Source organism: Pyrus communis, chromosome 17, assembly GCF_963583255.1.
Source record: "Pyrus communis chromosome 17, drPyrComm1.1, whole genome shotgun sequence".
Classification (NCBI taxonomy): domain Eukaryota; kingdom Viridiplantae; phylum Streptophyta; class Magnoliopsida; order Rosales; family Rosaceae; genus Pyrus; species Pyrus communis.
Genome location: NC_084819.1, coordinates 18,404,564 through 18,424,055, shown reverse-complemented (window position 1 = coordinate 18,424,055; position 19,492 = coordinate 18,404,564). Strand labels below are relative to the sequence as shown.

The following is a 19,492-nucleotide window of genomic DNA, read 5'->3' as shown; positions in this document are numbered from 1 at the left end:
AAATAAAGTGGAACAGCCCACGCTTAATCAAGTTTAGGTCCCGTCATTTAATAGATCATAGTGACATTTTTATTCATTTGTAAGTGAAAATTTTTAGATTTAGTTTTCACTAAAGACGAATTTAAACCATATTATTATTGCCAATTGTGAAGCCTTGTCCACTCTCTTATATTCTTAGTGTAAATAATCTCATTTATTAAGCAAATACAAATAAATAACGTTTAGGTCCCTTTCCCAATTACAATTAGTGGGGCCTTGGTTTTTGGGTTAAAAATCTTTCCCAAGAATCTTTATTGTTGTTATTCTATGTAGATGCTTGGACAAAGAGGATCATGTGAACTTTGAAATTACCTTCATTAATACATGCATCTCATTGGCTAAGATAATAATGCCCATATTTTATCAAAAACAACACCGAGGCCAGTTTAGGTCGCTTTCGTAAGAAGCATAATTTACATGTTTTGAAAAAAATTCCAGTGGGCCTAACACAATTCAGTACAGTAAGTGTTATAATTTAAGTGGTTGATTTTTTTTTTTTTTTTAGTATACAACTACTTGTATTTTGACACTTCGTGACACATTAAAAAATCGCTCGTATGTTATGGTTGTGGAGGTAGCCTTGCATATATTATGTATTTAAAAAGAGTGAATTGCCAATTTAATTCCTGAATTATCACATGAGTGAAAATTGAAGGAAGATTATCTACCCTCTTATTCTCATCCTCTCATCTCACAAATTACTTTTTGTCTTATTATCTCTATAAAAAAAATCAATATAAAATGTTGATATAGCTTAATCGTAACCGTTCAAATAGGAGGGCATGAAAGGGTAGAGAGATTAGGAGGGTAGAGAATCATTCTCCGTGAAAATTAGGTCTCTAAACTATTTTTCCAGAATCAGCCCTTGAATTATAAAAATATGCCAATTACACCACTAATATTAGATTCAAAGCTACCATATTTAATTTTCTGTTAGTTTAAGTTACGTTACTTGCATGTGATACACATTTGAGCGTATGTGGGTAATTTTTCATTAAAAAAAAACAAGTATATGGAGTTAACTTTGGAGGGTAAATTAGACATTAGATTTGCAACCTATATGAAATGTTAAGGGCTTATATGTGAGAAATAACGGTATTACACTCTAAAGTGTGTCAAGTAACTTAAGTTGACGAAAAATTGGATAAAATAGCCTTGAATATAATAGTAAGGATGAAATTAGCAATTTTTAATGAATTTAGGGACTTATTTTTCCAAATATATATATATATATATATATATATATATATACATTCAATGACCTAGTTTTTAGTCAGGTGATAGTTCAGGAACTAAATCGACTATTCACTTATTATGGCGTTGATGGTTGAATTCTTTATTTAATGATTAAAGAATGAGTCAAATCCACGCAGTCTATCTTTATTTATTTTTAACCACAACAAGTGCCCAGTGGTAAAGACGCAGATTCTGGTTCCCAAAATACATAAAGAATGAGTCAAATCCACGCAATCTATCTTTATTTATTTTTAACCACAACAAGTGCCCAGTGGTAAAGACGCGGGTTCCCAAAATAAAAAAAAAACAAGGATATTCTGGTTTCGAAGCTCCAAGCTGGTGAGTCTACTTGTCTGTGGCCAAGGAGAGATTGAAATACATCAGTGAATCTTTCCGGCCCCCGAAAGCGGTGGATACCTATGGACTTTTGTGGACCCCCACTTGAATGCGACTGAACAATAGAGTACGGTAAGGTCCACCCTACCTAACATAGACGCTCACAAATGCACGTATTTTTCAGGGTCATATGAAACAGCAACAATCTTCTTCCCAACAGTTCCAAGTTCCACCCTAAAAAGCTTTCACTTTACAAATTCAATTTACAGCAAAGGCTTTGACCGGAATAGAAAAACTACCGTGGAGGTCGACGGAAGGTAAAATTTTGATTTGTTTTCATCACTCAAGGCAGTACTTTGCACGCAACTTATCAAGCTTCCATGCCTATGCGATTGAAGTTGCCTCGTTGTAGAATACTTCATCCCATATCTTATCAAGGTCTGTTTTGCAAGGTATTGGGTTAGTATAATGATTATGCCCAACTCTAGATATGCGACTAAGAACTGTTCTAAAATTTTAAGCCTAGCTCTGCCTAGGTGTCAGGCGGTGTGCCACCGTTCTGATTAATGTCTAGACGTTTGAAAATTTAGAAGGGACGCCTAGACCTATTGAGGCGCCCGCCTAACCCGCCCAGACATACCTAGACACCTGTCTAGGTTGCAACTCACTTATAAAGAAAATAAATAACTTTTCATTTTGCATTATTTTTTTTAATAAATTGTAAGAAACTTGTTGAATACTAAAATAAACACAAATTATATGTTTGTTCATCATGTTTTCATTATATTTCAATACTTCATAATATATATGTCATTCTATTTTGTAATTTATAATGTAATTATATATTTTTTAAGTATAAACAGACATTTATTTACACGAAATATAATATATTTAATCTGCCTAGACCGCCCCCAGTCCAATACCCGATTAGCGCCTAGCGTCTTTTAGAACCTAGTAAAAAATGAAGCATATAACGGTAGGCAGAAAACTGAGCCTAACGTATCAAAACATAATGAACAATAAAAATCGTGCCACGTTGAAGGACCTTGTTCGAATGACATTTCTGTTTTCTTTCAACTAGATCGAAACCCTTAAGCTTTTTAACAAATCGAGGAATTGTAAGGATGCATACCGGCCTTGTTCGAGGATGAAAGAAAAATGATGAGTGTGTCAAATCTGAGTACCTTGGTTAACTTTTCCAAAAAATTGACGGCCAAATCCATTTCTTCACTGCCAAAGAAATCATAGGGGGGGCATAAGGCATCTCATCAAGCTCAACAAGAAAAACATACTGATGAGACATAAGCAATACTTACACTAAAAAGGTCGCCACGCATTTGATAATGTCAATTAGTACGGGAACAGTCGAAGCATTTTTGAAAATCTGCAGCAATGCAGTAGCAGATATAGACTGCATGGAAAACCAGCAAAACTAACATGAAACCGGTATGGAAAGTCAGAATTAGTTATGACTGCCTAAGCAATTACCAACTATACATACAATTTTCTTACTCCTTGATGGACATGTGAACTTGTTCATATAAATGGATTCAAATGGGAACCTCTTGGGATGGCAGTGGTCAACGAAATGGATGACCGTCATGCAAAACAAGCACACTAAAGGTCACCCACTTTGAGACGATAGAAAGAACACATGAATCTTGCATTTTGGACGTCTATATTTATGATAGTAAAACACAAGAATACATTTTCAGACTTTCAATAGTGAGGCCTCGCAGAGCACTATCTCCAGTGAGGCCTCGCCAAGAAACCTCAAATTGATATGCAGTAGTTGGTGGTGTGATGTTTTTCTCCACAGCTACAACCTTGGCTTTGGAAGCAGCTCGAGAAGCAAGCTCTTGTACCGATGCCTTCATCTCTTGCTTCTTATTTGTGGTATTTCCCTACAAAACAATCATACAAAAGCAATTAAAAATATGAAGATAATGCCTTTATGATAAAATGATACGGTAGGAGTAACGTATAAGTCTGGTAAGAAGCTAACAAATGCAGTTGAATACGGCTTCATAAACTAGTATATTTTACTTATTAGTACTACCAACAGAAAGACAAATCAATTACAACAAAACAAAAATCAAGTAGAAGGGGCAACAGAAGACTAATCCTTACGACCTTAGTGTGATCTTGAACTGCACTTATTTCTGTAATTTGAGTACTGCTTCAGACAGGCTGGATGCCGTTTCCATTTACGTTGGTATCCGACTTTCCCCTTTTCTGCATTTCTTGTACAGAATTTTTCAGCGCTCCAGATACGTTCTGAAGATTTGACTGGCAATTAACAATTACAATGAGTCAACTTACTAATTCAATGAAATAATCATGATGCTAAACAATCAAAAGCCAATCAAACTCAACTCCATCTCGCAGAAGTTTGTACTGACGAAACAAGCACGAAAACCAGATTCAAGCCTGGATTAAGCATGCAAAAGGCCTCTAAAAAGTCAAGGCAAGTATGTCCCATGAATGCCTAACTATTAATAATTGTACTCGCAGGAATAATAACAACGAACAGGAAACGCTAAAATGTCCTCCCCCTTAATTCATGCACACAGTTCAAAAGTTTAAATATGCAGAAGGATAGGTTTTTCTAAAGATTTAAGTAACAATTCCATGGGTTAATTAACACTACTGAAACGGCCCTCACGAATATAATTTAGATATAGAGAACCAACAACTCCAGATGCGTGTGCAAATTTGCTTACTTTGTCATACAAAGATTTGGCCTCCGTGTACTGTTTCTTGATTTCTTGGTTGTGAGGCTCCAACCTCAGGGCAAACTCAGCATCTGCAGTTGGCTATATTCATTACATCAGACAGATCAAAATTACAATATCAGAAAAGAAACCGTAAATGAGACGATATCAGGAAACAAGGTCGTTGTTTAGTTTTAAGCCAACCCTCGAATGATTCTTTAAGCTTTCCAAGTTCTTTTCTAGCCGTTGCACGTCGTGAGTATGCTTTTATATAACGATCATCCAAATCCAAGGCCTCTGTGCGGTCATCCTTAGCTTCCTGAAATCTAAAGAACAAGATGAAAGTACACATATGCTTCAGGTCATTCGTGAGAAAATACCCTGTAAGAGCTTTTACACAAGCACATGGCTTGCCTACATATGAAAACTGTGAACGGGATTTTGGAAATTATTATGAGAGGGTGCCTTTAGTAGCTTGACAGTAGGAAAAGTCTAGAGGCCTAACCGCAGCTATTGAATCTAGTCTTCACAGAATCCATTGACGGCGGCATAAATGACTGGATTTTTCTTTTCAATTGAAAGTGGTGCGGTTATCAGCTGCATCAACACTTTCCTAGAAGAATTTTCTCAGGAACCAAACACAGCATAGCATATCCCACCATGCGACAAAAATTGTATACGAGGAAAACTTGACCAGAGACACGGTTTGTGGTGGCGAGCAAACATGGAACCTTACAACTTTGTATAGAAAGGGCGGGCTGTTTTATGTACGGTTTGTGCATATAAGTTTCATCTACATATACAGTAGTACATCACCAGCTATTGAACTAAATTAATAAGTGCTGCAGGACTATCCTGCAACGCCAGTTTCCGCGAATCAACAGGCAGAAAGAGGAGCCATCTTTTCATGTATTGCCTTGTAACACTGGAGACTGCACAGAGGGAGCTTCGACTGCGAATCCCGGTACTTGTATGGATTTGTACAATATGGTCCGGCACACTTTTCACGGGGAGGAGGGTAACTGAAATCGGAATAAAACATAAAAACAAAACTAATAATTATCAGATAAACTTCACGACATATATTTTTTTTAAATGGAGAGAGGTGCTTGAAAACCAGGTTTGAGACGTAATGATCTCCATAAATTTTACATTTAAGGGGGAAAAAGGTGAGCAACCGAAGCCTAATTTTATAACCAGCTGCTTGTCGTCAGAAATTTGAGAAACATTTGAAGCTCAAACGGCTATGAAAAGCCTCCAACGGTCGTGGAGGCTGGATATTAAGGATTGGTTCAGAAATAAGCACAACGATATAGAATTGTTCAAGACCGAAGAGACGCATAGAAGCTGTATCTAGATTTGGGGAAAAAACTACATATAATCGTAGAAATAAGTATCTAGAATTTTCAAATGCTCTTACCTGCAAGGTTTGGAGTCGAATATAGCTGGCAAGCCCATTTCATTGGGGAAAATTACAACCGATCCTGATACACCCATCATGACACATCCCGATCTAAATTAGAACGTGCTAGCCATCACGTAAAAGTGATATAATATGTGCATAGTGCAAAAGCAATAATGATATACAAAAATAGGAGTGAATAAAAACCAAACTACTAAAAGTACTAGCTCCACTTCATAAGACAAGTCATTGAATCTCCTGTAATACTCATTTGCCGTCGTCATTTTTCCCTGATTGGCATCTTCGCCTGATTCCATTCTCCACTGCTGCTACCAATCAGGAGAAGGAGAAGATGACGGCAAATGAGAATTACAAAACTCAACAGAAAGACCAAATAAATCGAAAAGATTTTACCTTTAAATTGGGAAACGAAAATCCTCGGAGAACCTTGAGATTATTATCACCGACAAGATTGCTCTGATCGAACCAGAATTAAAAGAATACGAATTGGGTTTTGGTGAATAGTTGGCGTAATGTGATTGGAGGACGAGAGGTGTGGAGGAGAAGGAGGAGGAGAGCTGGGTGAAAGTTAGGGTTTTTGTTGCAGGGGAGGGGACCAAAGTTTTCACCACCGTCGTAGTAAATTGAATGGTGCTGGGTTTTTCCTGGGTTTTTTTTACCGCCTTGTACGTTAACCTGTTCCCGCTGTCGAGTTCTCCAATCGGACCGTTGGGTTTGGACCAGGGAGTGCGTAGGCTAGTAACCGACGCACCCTGGTGCATATTAGCTGTGTTCATTTTAAGGTTTTCTTTTCTTTTTCCTCTTATTTTTCCTTGCTATTTTTCACAAATAAAAATAGCTATTTGTTCTACTTTTCCAGCTTGTTTGAGAGTTAAATAATGAATCTTTACAAGGGATTTATCGAAACATTTGGTAACTGTAAAATTAATAACCATAAGTACAATTTTACCGTCACGAAAAATACAAAGACTCTTGAGAAAACGAATAAGATTTACAGACAATTTTTATAAAATATGAGCGATATTGAAAAAGTGAAGGATTATTTGTTGTTCGGTTTAGAACTTGAACACTAGAATGACATTTTCTATTTGGAAATAGCCTTACTTGGTCAATTTTATGTTCACTTAGTCATAGGATAAAGAATGTATGAGTTATGTTAGGGTCAGTCGTTCACGTGCGAATGAGAAATTTTTCATTATAAATTAGTGTGAAACTCACTTTTAAACAACGAATGCTCAATCTTTGAGCAACCGAACTTAGCAAACAATAAAGAGAAATAAGAAAACTAGTTTCCATAATTTTGTGATGCGAAACTATGTTATTAAAATGTATACTAAATTCTTACACTAGCCTCATTGGCAAAACACCATTTCTTAAAGTCACTTATTATTTTACAAAAGTTGGTTGGAATAATTGATGAAAGTGTACGTGTGATGGCACTCAAGTTCGAATCACTTCAATATTCATTATAATAAAGAGAATTGTTTTCCAGCTGCTTTCTGTTTAGAAGAAATTTCAATAGTTTTACAGCTCATTGAAAGCTTAAAGTCTATGAGTTCTACTTCCATTCAACAAGCAATTAATGACCTTAATTTACAAAACCACAAGAAACACAACAATTCAAATCAATTCAAGTCATTCAACACTTGTAACATTTAATACTACAGAACATAGAAGAATTTTTCTAAATCTACATCAATAATCCAAGAATGCTGCTAGCTCAAACATCTAATAGATTAAAATAGTTATAGATACTGTGTTGTCATAAAAACATCTACGATTAGTTAGATTTAGAATTTTTTTTTTCTTCTCTCTCTCTCTCTCTCTCTCTCCAAACGATAGCATTTATGAGTTAAATTATTAGTTGTAAGAAAAAAGGAAGATTGGTGGGGATTGAACCCGCATCATAATACATAGACTTAATTACTTACCACTACTGCGATAAACACTATTTGCAGATAAATTTCGAGTTGGGATTTGGATCCCCGTTGGATCCCCTCCCTAAGGATCAACGCACACGGATTGTTGATCAAAAATCGTGCGGCCCCAATTGAATGCTTTTTATATTTTTAAAAGTAAAACAACTTTGTTTTACATGAAAAATATAAAAAAGGAAAAAATTGTGACTGCATGATTTTTTATCAACGATCCATATGCATTAATTCCTAAAATTCCTAGGAATAAGATCTGGCGAGGATCCAATTCCTACGGAGTTGGACATTAGATTTCTTTTCATCTTCTACTCAATACTTTTTTTCGCTTGAATAAAATGAAAATTTGATCAAGTTAGTTGGACTACACATTCAGACAGCAATCCTCTCATTTGTCCAATCCTAGTTGACACGTACGTTCCAAAGAGTGGCCCCACGTTTGCTGGTCTCGTGGGACCCACCCAATGAACTGGAACTAGAAGTGCTATTGAGTTAAGACCGTCCCGTGGGGAATGAGGAAATTGGGCATCTGAAACAGACGGGTCAGGGGGGCGAAAACCGACGTGGCTGACGCAGCCACCGCCTGTGACGGGGCAGATGTACGTGTCTGGTTGACAAGACCGGGGACGTTCGAGTGACCGCTCTGACGACCATTACCAACGATCAATCAGTCAGTCACAAAGGACCCCGGTGGGGTGACGTGGATGACAGATCCGACGGTTGACAGCGACTCTGAGGCCCCTCTTTTCCTAGACATCACATACACGACAGTAGCGCGCGATGCGCGGGTGCTCTCATTCCTCCTTTTGTGCACCCAATTTTGTCATATCAAATGCTCTCTTCGAATATTTCACCTTTTTCTTTTCACTTTGCCTAATTAATTTTTTTCTTTTTTCTTTTAATTGTTCATGTTCAGTTTGGTGGATTGGATAAGATATGTTGTAATCATTTAAAATGTACCTTAGTCAAGTTCGTTGTTTGTTTTGCCAAACTGTGAAATAGACAAAATTGAACAAGATAGGTTATAAATCCACAATGAAGTGGGTTTTCTAACATATCCTTGTACATAAGTTACAAATTTATCTTACAAATTTCTGTCAATCTAATCATATCCTTAAAGCCTAATCTTATACAGCACACCAAACATGCTCATAAAGAACTACATGGGAAAATTTCGATTGGTGCTTAAACTTTAATTTAATTGAAGCTTTTAGTCTTTGAACTATAAATTTGTAACTGGTTACTTTTTTCATATATTTTTCAAGAAATATTGTGCAAATAAGCTTTGAAGATAGTATGGATCGTTTGGAAGTGTTCTTAAAATAAATAAAAACGTTTTTGGTGAAAATATTTTTGAAACCAATTTTGAGTAAAAATGCAATTGAATCCTAAAAATAAAACACTTCATTAAATGCTTTTGAAACTCAAAAACATTTTCTCTATAAGTGTTTTCAATCATTTTATAAGCATGTTCAAACGAGTGTGAAATCTTGACACAACCACAATCATAATGCTCATTTACTAATATACAAGAAAATCATAACTAAGCTAAACTCATAATATTACATTGACTCCAGACACCATACCAGCAGATCATCATTTGACACAAAAGAATTTACATGTGACCAACTAGTATGTGCCTACATCACCTATCTAAAATTACAGAATCTTAAAGACCAAGTTAACATAGAAATTTATGCCTATATATATGTGGTTGTCTCTAATAAGATCCACCAGGTTAACTTCCTGGTCCTCCAAGTGTTAAAAACACGCCAGGAAGATCACTTCTTTCCTTGGCTACAGATGGATTGGCTCGAACGGGCAAAAATGGTCGAGTCGCCTGAGGTTGACTGAGGCCTAGGCCGGACCCCGGCATGGAATTCCTCATTGGCTGCTCGGATAGCTTCAAAGGTGGCTCCAAATGATTCGAGTTTGGAAATGGTTTTACCTCAGAAATGGGAACTTGGCTTGTTGAAGCGAAATTTGGCCGCCTTGAGATGATCTCGGGTCCCTGGTTTTGGCACATTCAGTTGCATAAAAAAGTTAACGTTGATTTGCAAGCACGTTAGTGAGTGAATGGGACGTGTGATTTTCGGACAAATTTTTTTCTCCCCCTGCACACCTTTGTTGACGAAAATAAAAATACATGTGTAGAAGGAGAAAAGTAGCGTGCAGAAATCACTTCTCTAATCATTATGTGTTGGTTTTACAATGTAGTTGAAATAGGGAAGCTTACTGGTGCAAATAAGACTCCTCTATAAAGCCTTCCATTAACCATCGCGGTCATTAGGAAACCCGAGTCGAATGCTCCATCAACTTTGCCTTGAACCTCAGCACCCATCTAAGAAGACACAAAACCCCAATCAAAAGCCGAGCATGGTAAAGAGAAGTATAGTTTCTGTCAATTACCGACGGAAAGTGAAATTAAAGGAATGCATACCATGTTCTGAATAGGCCCTGCCTCAAAGTGTTTCGATTCTACCGCTTGAAATTCCATACTTGGTCTACCAAAGTTGGCATGAAGATACGGTTCTCGCTTCAGTTCAGTTTGATGCTCTCCTAACAAGTTAAAGTCTGCAGATCTTTGTGCAGAATTTCTAATATCTTTATGGTTGCTTGTGACATTGGGAGATTGGCTATTGCTCGGACTATGATTGAATTTCTTAAACAGATGAAAACCTCGAGAACCTGGGGAGGAATCAACAACTTTAGGATTCGGGACCTGTTCTTGATCAGAGTGTGATGGTGACGAATGCTGGGAGAGTGATAGAGAATGCTCCTCTTGCTCTGATTCGAGGTCTATTGATTTTGTACTTGTGGTTCTTCTCCTCTTTGGATGTAAAGTATCTACATTTATGTTTGCGAATGAATACTCGTTAACAATGATTTCGTGTATACCTAATAGAAAGAGTATGAATTTTATACTACATGATTTCGTGTATACCTGATTTGAACCGGAGAGATTGTTTGGGTTCTGATTCTGGTTCGTGTGTTGTCTCTCGTACTGCTACATGATTCCCCATTAGCGTAGTTTTCTGCTTTAAGCATTTACAAAAACACTCCTCGTCATTATCAAAACATAAAGGATGCACTAAAGTGCTGCACTATTACAACTTTTGTACCGTGTTAAAATCTGCTCCTTTTGAGATCCTCCGCCTATCTTGGTTCCAATGGCTTCCAAAAGTTTTGCACATGGAAACATTGTAACGACCGTTGGGATGTTCTGCTCCAAGATGCAACACCAACAACTCATTCAGAGGGCGCTCATCCTCCCCACACCTACAAGTTGAAACCAGAAAATTAAGATGGAACCGAACTATATGGACATGGCCAAACTTAAGCTGTAAAAATTCACACGGCTAATTACCCTCCGTAGACGGCAATGTCAGAATCTGTAACAACAGCAGTATGAGAGAATCGCCCTTGTGGCTGTTGGCCGCATGTTTCAAGTTGAGTCCACGAACAAGTAATCACATCTAGGACCCAAACATCGTTGTAATAATGTTTGTCTCCAACCCCTCCAATGACATAAACCTGCAATTTTTCCTGTAGGTCAATTGCTTTCTCTTCTGAGAATAAATGTTACAAGGTGATACTTTAAATTTGCCATATACGAAATCAGTCATTTACTATGATTCAAAGATGGATAATTACCAAACTAGCGCTAAATTTTTTTTTTTTCTTTCTGAAAAGATACATATATTTACTTGCCTTTGTCCCGATATTAACAGCTGCATGACCTGCCCTGGCACCCGGTGAAGATCCTTGAACAGCCAACTGTTGCAAAACCACCACAACCTCCATTAGACTCAATTTGTAAAAAAACTTGTAAGAAACTGATATTGAAATCCTGAAAGAATAAACGGAAACGATACCCTTGACCAAGTCAGTGTGTTCATGTCAAGCATATCTACGCCACCATAATACCTATCACCACGGTCCCCGCCATACACAAGAAGCTTCTTCCCCATCGCAATTGTGCTATGACTGTCTCGAGGGACAGGAATATCGCCCTTCACCTCAGGGGAAGTCCATCTCATGGTATTGAGATCTAGGACATGAAGATCATTCAAGTAATTTCCTTTACCCTCTCCGCTACCCCCGAATATCACTAATTTATCGTCACCAACAAGGGTGGCAGTGTGACTTTCGCGGGGTGAAGGTGGAGTACCTGTACATTCTGGCCGTGTCCATACTTTGGTCACAAGATTCAGTATATGAAGATCATTTACCTTCTTAGAGCCATTTGTTCCCCCGAAAACTATCATCTTGTGCCCTAGAACAACGGCACTATGGCTGTCTCTGGGACCAGGCCCTTGACCAGTTGACACAAGAGTGATCCTTACCATTTTCTCAAGATCAAGCACAAGAACATCGCTGAAATGCATGCCGCCGCAACATCCCTAAATTGGACAAACTAGAAGGATGAGATCAAGATATAGCAAAGCATCACATGATTGTCATCTAATAACGCCGATTTCAGCATATGGAATGTAGGAATTTATTGTCTGCTATAAGAGCCAAGCAATTATCGATGTTTGATGACGTCTAATATCTAAGAAAAAGGCCTAAAAAAGGTTCGGAATTAGTAAAACAAAATCTGAATTATGAAACTTTTTCGACTCAGAAAAATGCATACAACGAGCCAAGTACATATACTTTTGCTTCAAATTTATTTCTTTAATTTCCTCTTAATAATGTCCATAAATTAAATTTTCCAAACAAATATTAATGCAGGAAAAGGAAAAACTAATTTTTTTTTATTATTTAAAAATAAGGGAAGAATGAAAAATGAAAAATGGTAATTACTACATCAAGGAAAGCTGGAAGATAAGTATCAGCTTATGCATAAGTGTCCTTACTAATAAGAGAAATATACAGGAATCAAGGAAAAAGCATTCTACCATTGTCAAAAGAATTATAATAGGAGGAGAAACAAGGAAACCACAACACCCAGTTCAAAAAAGCAAGTCTGTCATCACCCAACTATAGCCATATTCCAGATAACAGGACAGGAACAAGAAAAATATTACTTTGAGTTTTGACCAAAACATGCATCAAGGAAATCGATTTTTCAGAAGAAAAAACATTTCTGCATTATGTCAAACTTGAAAAACAGAAGAATTGATACACGTACATGCATACATATAATATATATATATATATATGTAAATATAAGCACAAAGATAAATATCATGCAGTGGAAAATTATTAGAAACGAAGAAAAAGGAGCAAAAGTTAATTTTCATGGAAGAAGATTTAAGCATACCCCAAAAATATACAAAACCCCATGAGAATAGCAGGCAGAGTGCCCCCATCTTTCAGAAGGATTAAATCCCATTATCTTTGGATAGAGCCACATTGCCTTCTTCCTTGCAGCTTCACCTCCCAAAGACCCCATTTTCTCTCTCTCCTATCCCTCTAGCTTCTTCTCTCTTATCTCTCTCTCTCTCTCAATTCTTAAACTTGAGTATATGTATTACTTGAACACAGTGTTGGACAATGATGTAGAAATAGAGAGGGGGAGAGAGAGACGATAAAAGGGGTAAAAAAAATAAAGGACATGAACAAGGCAAAGTGATGTATCAACTATCAGTATCAAAAGACATGAAAAGATGGGCGCTTTCAAGTCCAAAACACTGTGGCAACCAACAAGCAACCAACAGAAGCTCGTGGTGAAAGAAAGATCATTTCTTTTTCCCCTCCAGCTAAGGGAGGTTTCTTATACGCTATTTCAAGCTAATCAATCGCTCTTATTTGTTTTAATTTTTATATATGACACAATTTTATAATATACTCGAGATGTTGCTAAGTGATGTTTCTAAGTCATTCATACATTGTTGTTTGTTATAACTTGTATATGTGTAGATACTGTTATAGTGACGTTTCCAAACTAAACAAACACTGCTCTTTGTTTTAACTTTATGTGACACAATTTTATTATTTTGAAATATCACTATAACGATGCCTCTACTATTTATTTAAATTTTTTACGTGATGTGGTTCTATTATTTTTATATACTGTTATAATGGCTTTTCAAACTAATCAAACACTACTATTTGTTTGAACTCTTTGGACACATTTTTATTAATTTGGGATATTCTCACAGTGACAGCCTAAGTTGTAGGATTCTTTACCCAATTGCGTGCTAATTAATCAATTAATCTTGCTTTCGTGTTATTCTCTACAACAAGTACATATATATTGAAATGAATGGAGGATATTTTTTTGGTCGAATGGAGGATAAGTCTATATGCTTGGATAGAATTTCCTACAAGTGATGTAAAATCATGGAAATGTGACTGTATGGTTATAACTCTTTTGTTTGTTTTCCCTTGTAGTAATTATCTATGAGAAATGATAAGAAGAGTCTCTCAAAGTGAATTTTTTATAGACGTTATAAAAATCATAGTTTAACATCAATATCTATATTAACATAATAAAATATTATATAAAAAGTACAAAGTAGCAAAAAATCTATAAAGAATTCTGCTTATTAAGAAATTTCCTTATCATTTCTCACTATCTAATGTACAAGTCAGTCTCGTCCACTTTTCACGCTTGTCAAAGCGAAAATGATGGGTTTTGTGGGGGGCAGTGGGTTGTGGGGAATGATGAACGAGTGTTTGGGTTAGTTCAGGTAATCTGGAGAGCATGGGTCAAGAGAAGGAGAAGGTGAGTGCTTTTTTTTTTGTGAGAAGAAGGTAGCTGCTTTACTTTCCATTTTTATAAACGATAATGTTATAGAGATAAATTTTTTTAAAGTAAATTTATAAATTAAATGACATAATTATTGATAATTAAATTATTACGTAAATATTATTAAAAGTGTTTAATTTTTGTTGATAATACGTCATTTTTTTATAAAAAAATAAATACGTCATTTTTTTATAAAAAAATAAAAACGTCATTTAATTTACAAATTTAATTTTAAAATTTGATCTCTTTAATACTATTCTTTTGTAAACTTACAATGGTATTTTAAAAATATATTTGTTCTATTATTTTTCTTGCCTTATTTTTTTCTTTAGTGTGACATGATATTGGGATTGATGGGAGTGGATCTCTCTCTCTCCCTCCTCTCTCTATCTCATAATTTTTTTTTTTTAAATTTCAAGGTGCGTGGGTTTTGAAGTTATTGATATCGTGCATCTAGAAATGTGTCTTGTTTCAAAGGGATTTTGGGAGAAGTGTTGGTGTGTTGGGTTTTTGTTTTTATGGGAATTCTTTTTTAGTTTTGGGGATATGGGATTGGTGTTGGTTTTAGCTCAGAAGGGTTCGGGTGTTTTATTGAACCCAACAGGATCCTATTCGGATATGAGAATCTTTGAATCGTGTTTATTTATCGTACATCGTACGATCAGTTTTTATTAAGTATTGTTTGTATTTAATTTTAAATAAAAATATTTAAAATGATTTATAATCGCACGATATATGATAAATAGACACGATTTATAAATTTTTAAGATCCTCACAAAGAGGATCAGGCTTCTTCTCGAACATTGATCTCTATTTTTCTGAAGAGAAATGACAGTGAGACTCTTTCAAAAGTCGAAATTTTCATCCTACACCTCTTATTTTCGATATAATAATATATTTAATGTTATACCGTAAGATGATGGATAGATCATAAAAAAATTTCTTTTGGAAAAGTCTGATAACATTCCTCTTTTTTGAAAGTTGCAGCTTCTCCACATATGAGAGAGAGAGAGATTCATAGTTTTTGTTTTTGTTTTTTTTTGTTTTTGTTCTCAGATGAAAACTGAGACTGCAGCTTCACTGTTGACTGTTAATTTCAGCCCAGACCTGCCTAGAACCAATGTAACCAAGGTCTCGTGATTTGAACCAAACTTTTGACTTTTTTCACAAGAAGTGAAAAAGAATTTGATTCATCTTGTCCAACGAAAAAACATAAGAATTGATTCCAAAAGTAGGAGAAGCAATAGATGAGTAGGTTAAAATGTAATTTTCTCTACAATTTACACATCTAGAACCGTTAGATCAAACACTTGGGTTGAATCTAACGGATTGAAGTAATGGAGTATGTCGTAGGTAGACTCTCAAGTTAAATCTGCTAAGAAAGAACAGTAAATTAACATTAAATTTCTTAATTCATAGCATGCAAATATATAAAATTATAAATAGTTATGAGAAGTAAAAGTACGAGACTTGGTTGCTAAAGAATTAGTAGCACTTCTTGTCGATCATCAATCATGACTGGACATACTGATCACCAATAACGGTTGGACACATAAAATTATAAATAGTTATGCGAAGTAAAAGAACTGGACTTGGTTGCTAAAAATTTAGAAGCACCTTCTGCCGATGACCAATCACGACTGAACACGTACGTCCAATCGTGATTGGTGATCGGCAGGAGGTGCTGTTAATTCTTTCAGCAATCAAGTTCTATCCGAAGTAAAATATTGCGAGCTGAAGGAAAGCACCCTTACCAACGTAACGTTGACAGCAGTAGCAGCAAGAGGAGGAGGAAACATGTAGAATTCACGTGACAAACACAGGGACGCGATATATTAGCACTCTGTTAAAAAAATAGATAACTGCTAAAGGAGCTTTCTCAAACACCGTCGTGTGTTATGTTTTGATAAAAAATGAATGTTAAATTATAAGATGATAGAGAGTTCAGATTGACGATCTCCAGCCAATACCACTTTTAGCCCGAATTGGTGCAAGTCCGTTTCCAATCAGGGGTAAAAAAAAGTAGTTAAACAGGCAGAGTAGATATAGAAAGCTCCTTGGCGGATTCTGATATGTACATTTCAAGCCAATATAGAGAGATATAGCTATGTATGGTAAGAGATGAAAAAAAAATAATTCTACAGTATTCTTTATAATATTAATTTTTAAAGAACTAAAATATATTCGAAGACTACCTTTCATGATCTGAGATAATTGATATTTAAAAGATGAATAAAAAATAAACTTTGAATTATCGTGTAACATCATCGATGGTGAGAGTCAAGAAGATAAAAAGTACATCTTTCAAATGAAAACAGTTCTAGCATTTTATTTACTTATTTTTTTATTAAAAAAAAAAAAAAGGTAAAAACACGTGAAGTATGTGTAGGTAGATTAATTAAGCGAAGTGATATTGAAATGAAATCATGAATGACAACAATCTTATCAGAAGTAAAGCAAGCATTTAGTTTCTCTTAATTTTGAAAAAAACTAATGATTATTAGTCAAAAATCAAAACCTTTCCCTTTCAAGTGACACATAATTTTGTTGAGAAATGTTAAACGAGCATTCAAAAGTATGACTTTCTATAATCTTTTTATCATTTTATAATTTAACGTTAATTTATATACTAATATTATAAAATATTGAAGAAAAAAAATAAGATGGTAGAGATTCAATAAGGAGTTTCACTTTTAAAAAAATTCCCTTAACATTTTTCAAGTCGATAAATTAATTATACGAGTTCAAATCCTCTAAAAAAAGGTTGTGGCCTCTCTAAAAATGTGACCCTTATCCACTCACAAACAAACCTCAACTAAGTTAACTTCTAGAAATTAATTATACGAGTTCAAATCTTCTGTATTGAAAAAAAGTTATGACTCTCTAAAAACGTGACACTTATCCAATCACAAACAAACCTTAACTAGGTTAACTTCTGTTATCTCCAAAGTTTGTTAAAAAAAAAAAAAAAAAAAAAAAATCAAACGTGTCAAGTTTTTAGAGAGGTCAAAGAGAGACCACAACCCTTTTTTTTTTTAGTGAAAAGTTTTGAACACGAAGGTGGTCAGATTCTACAACATTTCATATTTTCGACGAGGGCTACTAGTCTACTATGACCTGATGCCTAATTGGTTACAAGGACTTTTATTCCCTGATGAGCAATTGGTCTTTAGCGATTTTATACGGTGATTCTGAGTATTTGATATTTTAGATTTTTTAACAGTTAGATTATTGATGAAAAATATTAAGGTTTGACAATTAAAACATTCAAAATATCTTATATCTCGAAGTACCATAGAATTTTTGTTAGTCCAAACCGTAAATGCTGTTGTAGAAAATATTATTAATGTTATTACTATGATGCATTTGGCGATTGTGATATTCGCAACACAAGTTTAGTTTCTGCAAAATCAAATTAAAAACGTATTGTTTAATCAATTGTTTATCCTGTTCTTCATATCTGACACGTCACAAGATCATGTCACGTAATTTAAGAGATAGAAATTGCAATACATAACCTAATATACTCCATATTTTACCCTAGATTCAGAGGTGCTGAAATCAATAGTCTTTTAATCAATAAATTCAATTAAAGTGTTAATATATCCATGCATGGCACAAACACTAACATAGAAGTTTGACAGCAACAGTTTTATTTATGTGTTCTTGGAAGAAGAGGTGAAGCAAGCGTGACGGGTACGTGCTGTTACTGTTAGTAAATTGGAAACCCGATGCCCGTAGATGTATAGCAACAACATAATCCAGTTTTCCAAACTCGCACCCTCCCAAGAAAAAGAGAAGAGTTTTGTATTTGTGTAGTACGAGGGAGATGCCATAACGCAATCTGGCATATTTCTATGTCCACTGGACTTAGGCTCCCACTGCATTGCATGCATTATTGTTATCGAAGTTTTTGGCATAACATTAAATGAAGATATTTTTCAGTGTCATCGAAACATGTGAAGATACAAGAAGTGTCATAATATAACTGAATGGATATTGGAAAATATATTCTCTCTACTTATATTATGATACATGATGTATTGACTTGTGTTTTGAGTACATAAAAAGATCTCTCCATTAAACAATACCAACAGTCACCAATAATATAATAAAATTATTTACCACCTTAAATTCATGCAGGCACTCACACCGACCGTGCACTCAATTTTTCGAAGCTAAACCTCCAGAATTTAAGAATTTGGGGTGGATTTGGGAGAGCCAAGGATTGCTTCGATGGGTTATAGAAACGGTATTTTTATTGAGAAACACGTGTCGCATGCTTCGTTAAAAAGTACTTGGACTCTTATAAATATTTTGACGTGTTTCTATTAGCGGAATTAATAACGAGCATAAGTGCTTCTTATGTACGTAAGTAATCGTCAACGAATCTAAAACTTATTTATTTGTAAGTGAGAGGTTTTAGGTTCGATTTTCGCCAAAGAAGAATTTGAACCATATTTTTGCTAGCACATTGTGAGGTTAAATCTACACCCTCTCTGTTAGTGTAGATAATATTGTTTGTTAAAAAAAAAAAAAAAAAAAGAGTAATCATCAACAAACCCTAGTGGGAATAATTTACATCAACAAAAGTCAAGTTCATTTATGTGTTTTTTAAAGCATCTCTAATGCAAGGAGTCAAATATTTAAGTCCAAATATAATGCAAAATATCTCAAATGCACATGAGACTTAAAACTTATATTTTGCTTTCGAGGTAAAGTGGGACCAAAATTTAGATTTCAATATGAGATTTGAGTTCAATGTAAAGCCCATGTCAACTAGAAAAAAATATTAATCAACCAAGAAAAATGAGATTTGAGTATTGAGTCCAATCATCCCTAATGTACATAACCCAAATTGTTTCAATGTTTTCTCCTCCAACGCAAAGACTCAAATCTTAAAACTCAAAATGAATCTTAAGATTTAAATCTTTACATTGGAGAAGAAAACTAAAATATAAATCCGCTACCTTTTTGAGACCCATATATGAGAATACAGGTCTAGAATTTAAGTCTTAGGCCAACTCCAATTGAAGGGTCCAGAGGGCCAGATGGTCGAAAATAACCCTAAAACCATTTCCAATCAAAGGCCAGGCCAAAAGGCTCGTGGGCC

The 19,492-nt window shown here is 35.2% G+C and overlaps 2 protein-coding genes across 4 annotated transcripts; both read right to left on the bottom strand.

Moving 5' to 3' along the window:
• Positions 1 to 1,507: 1,507 nt before the first annotated feature.
• On the bottom strand, positions 1,508 to 6,386 carry LOC137723471 (uncharacterized). Of its 2 annotated transcripts, XR_011066919.1 has the most exons (8): positions 5,478 to 5,723; positions 4,530 to 5,347; positions 4,335 to 4,417; positions 3,745 to 3,900; positions 3,113 to 3,515; positions 2,928 to 3,022; positions 2,796 to 2,841; positions 1,508 to 2,051 (listed from the first exon to the last, which is right to left on the bottom strand). XR_011066919.1 is itself a non-coding variant. In XM_068462666.1 (6 exons), exons 3-5 carry the CDS (start codon positions 4,675 to 4,677, stop codon positions 3,793 to 3,795), a joined length of 339 nt encoding a protein of 112 aa, XP_068318767.1. In that variant the 5' UTR covers positions 4,678 to 5,347; positions 5,746 to 5,809; positions 6,142 to 6,386; the 3' UTR covers positions 3,260 to 3,515; positions 3,745 to 3,792. The 2 variants fall into 2 exon arrangements, 1 of the variants encoding a protein (XP_068318767.1); XM_068462666.1 differs by lacking the exons at positions 1,508 to 2,051; positions 2,796 to 2,841; positions 2,928 to 3,022; positions 5,478 to 5,723 and adding exons at positions 5,746 to 5,809; positions 6,142 to 6,386 and having other exon boundaries at positions 3,260 to 3,515.
• Positions 6,387 to 9,122: 2,736 nt separating this feature from the next.
• LOC137723577 (acyl-CoA-binding domain-containing protein 4-like) lies at positions 9,123 to 13,128 on the bottom strand. Of its 2 annotated transcripts, none has more exons than XM_068462774.1 (9): positions 12,949 to 13,128; positions 11,555 to 12,082; positions 11,391 to 11,456; positions 11,047 to 11,213; positions 10,802 to 10,958; positions 10,624 to 10,717; positions 10,120 to 10,526; positions 9,916 to 10,020; positions 9,123 to 9,690 (listed from the first exon to the last, which is right to left on the bottom strand). In XM_068462774.1, the coding sequence occupies exons 1-9, from the start codon at positions 13,078 to 13,080 to the stop codon at positions 9,418 to 9,420; spliced, it is 1,929 nt and encodes a 642-aa protein (XP_068318875.1). In that variant the 5' UTR covers positions 13,081 to 13,128; the 3' UTR covers positions 9,123 to 9,417. The 2 variants fall into 2 exon arrangements, with proteins under 2 accessions (XP_068318875.1, XP_068318876.1); XM_068462775.1 differs by having other exon boundaries at positions 10,624 to 10,714.
• Between the last annotated feature and the right edge of the window lie 6,364 nt (positions 13,129 to 19,492).